Here is a 7,199-nt window from a genome sequence, read left to right as displayed (position 1 = left end):
ACCAACTCACCCAAGTTTGGCACCCATTTTGGATGAAAGCCACGAGAGCTTGTGTTCAAAGTGGACAATATCATATCATTGTAGAAAGTCTGGTTGATTTAACGGTTAGGATTAGGACTTACACAAAAGGAGAGCCACAAATGCAACAAATTACATGGCATGGGTTTTGCTAATGTTTGTAGATGCTTAGGTATTGTCTCTGATGAAACGGAGCTTCAATTTGAGTTTGCCAAGTACCTTGTTCTTTCGGACCTTTTCTCCACCTTTAGAGTTCACAGATTCAGATTGCTTTGACCAGTAACAGCCACGACGGGTACCGAAAATGGCTTCTCTCTGGCCGTCCGTAGGCTTGCACTTCCGGTGAGTGTGGTCTGTGAATTGAGATTGGTTGGGATTTGGGACTTTGTGAGCCGTTTTCCCGCCACTCGGCATTTTGCTAAACGGCACGGGTGCTAAGTATTCCTAATAGCTGAGATGTGAAATTACTCATTTAACCCTTGAAGTTGTCTCAAAGATCTCGATTTTGAATCGATCTCGTAAATGATTCAAAACTTTTGATTCATTATAATTTTTTTTATAAAAGTTGGGACTCGATGACTTGAAATGGTATGTGTGAGATCCTGCATCTCTTGGAGATGGGAACAAAACAAAACATTTATTATTTACAAAGCCTTGGACTTTTGTTTTCCTAAAGTACGAAGAGAAAAATATCGGCTAGATATGAGCTTGAGCTGTTATAGTATGATGAACGTTTTATTTATAATTTTCATCTATCATTCTACATCATTTCTGTTTCAAATATAGTTTTGAAACGTTTATGAAAAATTAACGACAATATAGAAACTTTTGAGAATGTCATATGTTAGAAGTTTTTGTTAGAAGTTTTTGTTAGATTGATGACACCTGCCTAGTGGCTTTGCACATGTCGTATGTCTGTTATGTTGATGTGTTTATAATATGTTATGTCTATTCTATGATATGCTTTGGGATATGATACATGTGACATGATATGTTTTATGATATGATACATGTATGATATGACACGATATGATACGATGTTTGATATGTGATAAAATGTTTTGACATGATGTACGACCCCAATATATGTTTTTGAAAGCTATGATATAAAGTGCTATGATATAGAGGGAAAATAGGAAGGGGTTGTATTACACGGGTTAATTAATGGGGGAAAATGTTGGGACCTCATGCATTATTGTATGTCCCATGCATTATTGTATTACCCCTTATGATGAGTACGAATGCGTACATTATGAATAAGAAAAATGATCATTATATTTAACATGATGCTTTGACTGTCCGGCAACAACACCAGAGAATGCTAGCCCGACTCGAATAGGGTCCAGAAGGTGTGCGGACCGACTGGTGAGTTCATTCATATTCGCACTTATGAACCGTGTGTAGAATAGTAAATACACATCCAACGACCTAGTTAGGATAGTTATCTAAAGGAATATGACTTTAAAACGATAGGTCCTATTCATGTTGCATGTCTTGCATTTTCTAATCTCAATATAGTAGGGTCACCTACTATTTCTTAAAATACTCAGGCACATGTTACTTTTATATTTTAGGTAAAGGCGAAGTACCTCTCCATCGTTGACAACAACATCACAAATTTAAAGACCATGACACACGTATAGGATAGTCGCATATAATTTCATAGACCTTAGGATAACATATGACCTTGTTGTCTTGTTTTTATTTATGCCTATTTTTTTTTCATTGTATTATTTTAAGACATTTTTCTTAGACATGGAAGTCCATGACATTGTTTTATGAAAACGTTTTAAATAATTATTTCCACATAAAGTATTACGTCATGCATGTGGTAACAACTTTTGGTTAATAGAAAACTAAAGTCGTTACACACTCTTTGATCAGTGATTCATGAACCACTAGATCGATAAAACTCTCTTCAAAAACTTTCTCTTTGATCAATGATTCACCCGCCATTAGATCCAACCACCTTATTTTAAACCTAGCGGCTCAATTGATTGACACTCTCATAAGCTTATCTTACGTACAAATTCTAGAGGTTCCAAGTCTCGCATTTGGCCACTCTTAAAAATCTTAATTCAAGGTAGGATTTATGCTTTTAGTTGACAGTTTCAAAAGTAATATTCAATCTTTGGTAACAACTACAAAATCAAATCTGTAAGGACAACAACCTTTGTAGAATCACTTTTAAATGTAAGTTAACCAAATAGATTTAGCAATTAAATTCACTTCTAATAAAGAAAGTGTACGTAACTCAAAGTGTGCTTCCTTCAATGAAGACTAAAAAGGGTAAGTCATAAATATGAATTACTAAAGGAATGTTCTTCTTCTACAGTCATAAACTGACATTTACAGAAACTTTTAATGGCCATTTTCCAACCATAACTACATTCCAAACCCTTCAAATCCAAACATATATGTAAACAAAGTTGCCTTGAGAACTCACATCAAAGGTATCAATCAATCTGTCTCTAGAAACTTAATGGCATTGGCAACCAATCCAGCATGAATCCAGGGATATAATCAACAGGGATATAATCAACAGGGAAACAATACCAAATATATATATTTAATGAAGAATTGACCGCAAAGGCTCCATGGGAGCGTTGCGTTCCTTTATGGCTCACACCAACTCTCTCTTCTCTCTCCCCAATTATGTTAATCAATAAAACCTCATCAACGCTTCCAAAAAGACTCTTTCTCGACTGTTCTAAAGGCTCTGATTTAATACTATGGCATTGTCAATTCTCCCTCTAAGGCATACATTTCCTTTTCAAAAGTTTATAAAAATGTTTCACACTGTTTCCCTACAAATATGATGGATAGATTTGAATCCATAGCTCAATAATGGGAAGATTCGGCCACTGTTAGAAAGATCAATGACTGACTACTTGCACTATATTTAGGTTATTTCTAATCTGATCCAAGTCCTCGCAGAGTCGGATCATGAAAACTTACTCTATGAGATCCCACATCGGTTGGGGAGGAGATCGAAGCATTCTTTATAAGAGTGTGGAAACCTTTCTTTAATAGACACATTTTAAAGTCTTGAGGAGATGTTCGAAAGGGAAAGTCTAAAGAGGATAATATCGGTTAGTAGCGGCTTGGGCTGTTACAAATGGTATTAGAGCCAGACACTGATTGATGTGTCAGCGAGGAGGCTGAGCCCAGAAGGGGGATGGACACCAGGCAGTGTGCCAGTGAGGATGCTAGGACTCGAAGGGGAGTGGATTGTGAGATCCTACATCGGTTGGGAAGGAGAACGAAATATTCTTTATAAGGGTACGAAAATCTCTACCTCGCAGACGCATTTTAAAACCTTAAGGGAAAGCCCGAAAAGAAAAGCCTAAAGAGGACAATATCTGCTAACGGTAAACTTAGGCTTTTACGCACTCAAGTTATTACATTCGGTCTTCCCTCTCTTGGCCTAAAAGCACCACCAAGCTGCTCTAGCTCCTTACCATGTATTCTTCTTCTCCTTCTCAAACTTTCCCCTTAAGTTAACCTCAATAATGCACCAAACCCCAGCCAGGAAGCTAGCCAATCCACCTAACTTTACAAACAAAATCTTAAATGGACATACTTACCAGACGTGTCTAATGGGAAAACGTTTGGGACCCTCCAAAAAAGAAAAAGTTGTACCTGTGATCACTGATCACACCCACTAAGTTGGCCACAATATCCCCCTTTTCATAAAGTAAAAAGTATATTCTGGCTCTTATAATGCAGGCAATATTCTATAAAAGAAATACTAGACTGAAACCCACTAATCTTATTATAAAGCACTCATCTGAAAGGGAAACAGAGGATGTGGAACCGATAGCATTTTGATACTGATATATTCCACAATTCCGATTCCCTTTCTGAACCAACAGAGTATAGTGAGAGCATAATTAGAGAGAACAAAGAAACTAAGATAAATAATGCACATAGCAGCAACAACAACAATAATGGAATGTAGCACCAAATGGGTAACTTTTCTAATACAAATCAGGCAGTTTATTCCCCACTTCTTCCTAAGCCACTCCTTGGGTCAGCCATTGATGGCAACTTCCCTTCTTAATCCCACTACCCAGATCTACAGCCAAGTCAATCTCTTATTTTCTTTTTCCTTCTCTTTCTCTCTCTTGAGTGACAACATGCAATAGAAGATAAGTATGCCAATCATGCATTGTTATTTAATTTACAGTGGTGGCAAGTACCAGAAGGTCTTTAAGCTCACATGCACGACCAGCTTTCAGCAGTCCTTTGTGTCCGTTTCCAATCGCTGTACCACACTATCTGGTTGTCCTATGCAGTCCCTCCTTCTGCAAACTTTCTTCAAAGAAAATCACGTTGGCCCACTATTTCTTCTTAATTAGTACACAATAAGTAGTTACATCCTCAGAGAAATTCGTGTTCTATCCTAAATTTTCAAATTGGTATCCCTCTGTACATAAGAATTTCCACGCCAAGTCCTTTTTCATTATTGAAGCTGACTATGTGAGCACTTACATTTCGCACGATTATCTGAAAGCGTCTGGCCAAAAATCAACAGAAGATAAGGAAAAAAATGGTGGTGGAAACTTTATCATACCAATTTGTGAATCAGACCTGAATTTATTACTACCTGAACCTGTTTCTGAAGGCCTTTTATGTACTCAACTGCCAGATCTAACATGTCTGATGTGTTGGTTTGCTGTGGGGAGAAAGAGAAAGGTGTTTTAATAACTCAATCTTTACCAAATTTCATAAAAGTAAAGTGAAAAGAAAGTTACCTTGTCCATGTTGGGCACTAGCTCTTGAAGCTTCCTCATTCGTTCACTGATTTTAGTTCGTCTGACCTGAAAGTTATCAATACAGGGAAAGACTTCGTTTAGAATCCTCCGGATATATCTCATTCTGAGACGCTCAAGAACATGAACATTCCTAAAAGATGTTAAGTTTTAACTTAATGCATGAAATATTTTTAACTAAACTTGACTGAAGAAAATCAGGGTCATCTAGATCTAGCAGATGGTTTGAGAGATAATATGACTAATTGTTCAATATATGCTGGCTTACTCTCTCCGCAATGCTTCTGGGATGTGTAGCACAGCCACGCTTGGCTCGAAGTTTACAAGGGACAGAATCTGAAAACTGCAAGATCTTTTCAATAGCATTCATTTCTGCTGAAGTATTTGGCAAACTAAGATGATGAGCAAGCATGGGAGGGCGATTTACTGGATCCACCTTCTGATTTTTCCACCAAAACAACAAAGATTAGACGAACTAGAATCAGATATCAAGTAGAACAACCACAATGGACTCTAAATAGCTAATACCTGAGTGTCTGGAATGTTGAAATTTGAGTATGACTTCACATCCTCATCGTTATCAGACATGACAGCAGATTCTTCCCAAGAACCAACCGGGAAGTTTGTACTACCATAATCGCTGGTTTTGCTTTCGGCAAAGCCTTTAGTGTCTTGATTGGTTTTTTCTCTGATGCATTTTTTCTCAATTCCAGCCATGGGACTCATCAACCCTGATGAGTGTGGTGGTAAGCTCCTCTTCAACCTGCTTGGAGATGGCAAAGAAGCTTCTTCATTAACACTATTACCAGTTCCAAATTTTCCCATGCCTCTCAATGCTGCATAGCCTGCCAGTTTCTAAGAATTTTCAGCACCGTGTGGATATTGGAAGCTAAACTCTAGTATTATAAACAGATCATAGAAAAACAATATAGATCGTGTTGAGAATAGAGAAGCAAACTTCAAATTTACTTAGGTGAAAGATTACATACCACCATCATTGATCTTTATGTGGTCGAATAGTCCAGCAGGCGAGCTACTTTGCCGAATGAGATTCGAGGTTCTTCCACCATCTGTTCTAATCCGTGGCTTTAGATCAATCCCCATTGAACCAGACCCTTCTGTTCCTGAAATCATACCCTGATTTGGAAGTGGGGGTTTCATTGAACTCTGATAGAAACTCGGTGTTGACGAAGCAGGTGGGTAATTGCCGTTGACATTGCTTGGCAATTGATGGATAGCTTTTGTTTCGTTACGCATATAAGGTGTTTGTTGATTTGCTTCAGTGGCTGTAAACACTTCTCCAGCCTGAGCGTTCTTCGGAGACTCGTCCAGGTTCTGAGACGAAACTTCTGGGCTGCCGCCTCCGCCTCCAGCGGTCCCGCTTGTCATAAACCGTGCAAAAATCCTTTCGGTTTCGGGACTGGATGGGCGATTGAAGAACTGATCGCAGAATTCCCTATCCGTCAGTCTTCTGAAATACGAACTCGGCGCAGAACGGTACCGTGTTAAGCCAGAATTCATCTGCGGTTGTTGCTGATACTGTTCATGAAGAATATGGTGATGCTGCTGAAAATCCGCCTCCATCGATCCTCCTCCTTTCTCCAGTTCTGCTTCAACTAAAACAATACGAACCTTCCGAAAACAACTTAAAACAACTTCTTCTTCTTCTTCTTCTTCTTCTTCTTCTTCAATTACGCCAAATTCGTAGTAATCACCAACCAAAACAAAACGCCAAAGAAGCACCAATGCAATCAAATTCACTAAGAAATCTGTTTCTTCAAATACAAAATAACTCCATAAACCATCGAATTTCTTCACTAACAACGCGTACAGAAACACAACTTCAATTGAACCGCCTGATTCGAAAAACAACAAACAAACAGACCTAGATTAAACACAAATCCAATCAAGAACACAAGACCGTAGAAAAAAAACTAGCAGGTAGCAGAACACAGCAGAAAATTCCGAGCCTCATTCACGAGCAAATCATTTCAACTGCAACCAAAAGAACTCACTCGCTCCATTCATTAACAGTAAGCAAAACATCAACTATCAAATCAGCCACAACACCAAATTGTTCCACGATATAACACGAATCAAAAAAAGATAAACATCAAATCAACAACGAACAAGGAAGAAAAAAACAAAAAAAAATCACAATTCAGAAAGGAAGAAAAAAAGGCAAGAACAACAAACGCAACATACCAAAATCTCATCATTTGTCGGTCTAGCAATAAGAAAAAAAAAAGCTCCGCTCCACTCCACTCCACTCCGCTTCTTCTTCTCTTCGCTTCTCCACAGCTACAGCTGCTGCCGGAAAAACACTCAACAGTTACCCGGTACGGCGGCGGGATTACAGAGAGTTTTTTTTTTTTATAAATTAAAAAAAAAAAAAAAAAAAAAAAA

At 38.2% G+C, this 7,199-nt stretch overlaps 1 protein-coding gene across 3 annotated transcripts; it reads right to left on the bottom strand.

Moving 5' to 3' along the window:
• Positions 1-3,911: 3,911 nt before the first annotated feature.
• LOC111461761 (transcription factor bHLH122-like) lies at positions 3,912-7,193 on the bottom strand. 3 transcript variants are annotated; one of them, XM_023105405.1, is made up of 8 exons: positions 6,999-7,193; positions 6,470-6,649; positions 5,783-6,438; positions 5,322-5,638; positions 5,062-5,232; positions 4,776-4,841; positions 4,628-4,696; positions 3,912-4,537 (listed from the first exon to the last, which is right to left on the bottom strand). In XM_023105405.1, the coding sequence occupies exons 3-8, from the start codon at positions 6,375-6,377 to the stop codon at positions 4,484-4,486; spliced, it is 1,272 nt and encodes a 423-aa protein (XP_022961173.1). In that variant the 5' UTR covers positions 6,378-6,438; positions 6,470-6,649; positions 6,999-7,193; the 3' UTR covers positions 3,912-4,483. The 3 variants fall into 3 exon arrangements, with proteins under 3 accessions (XP_022961173.1, XP_022961172.1, XP_022961171.1); XM_023105404.1 differs by having other exon boundaries at positions 5,783-6,441; positions 6,473-6,649; XM_023105403.1 differs by having other exon boundaries at positions 5,783-6,649.
• Positions 7,194-7,199: the final 6 nt, after the last annotated feature.

The sequence above is a fragment of the Cucurbita moschata genome, unplaced genomic scaffold, assembly GCF_002738365.1.
Source record: "Cucurbita moschata cultivar Rifu unplaced genomic scaffold, Cmos_1.0 Cmo_Scf00025, whole genome shotgun sequence".
Taxonomy (NCBI): Eukaryota; Viridiplantae; Streptophyta; class Magnoliopsida; order Cucurbitales; family Cucurbitaceae; genus Cucurbita; species Cucurbita moschata.
The sequence above is the reverse complement of the archived record's forward strand: the minus strand, read 5'-3'. Positions and strand labels throughout refer to the sequence as shown.

Coding starts and splice junctions, on each gene's coding strand:
- LOC111461761 (XM_023105403.1), bottom strand. CDS start 6,377: ATGGAGGCGGATTTTCAGCAGCATCACCATATTCTTCATGAACAGTAT. Junction 5,639..5,782: donor CATAAAGATCAATGATGGTG/GTATGTAATCTT, acceptor AGAAACTGGCAG/GCTATGCAGCATTGAGAGGC. Junction 4,842..5,061: donor CCAGAAGCATTGCGGAGAGA/GTAAGCCAGCAT, acceptor GATAACTTTCAG/GTCAGACGAACTAAAATCAG.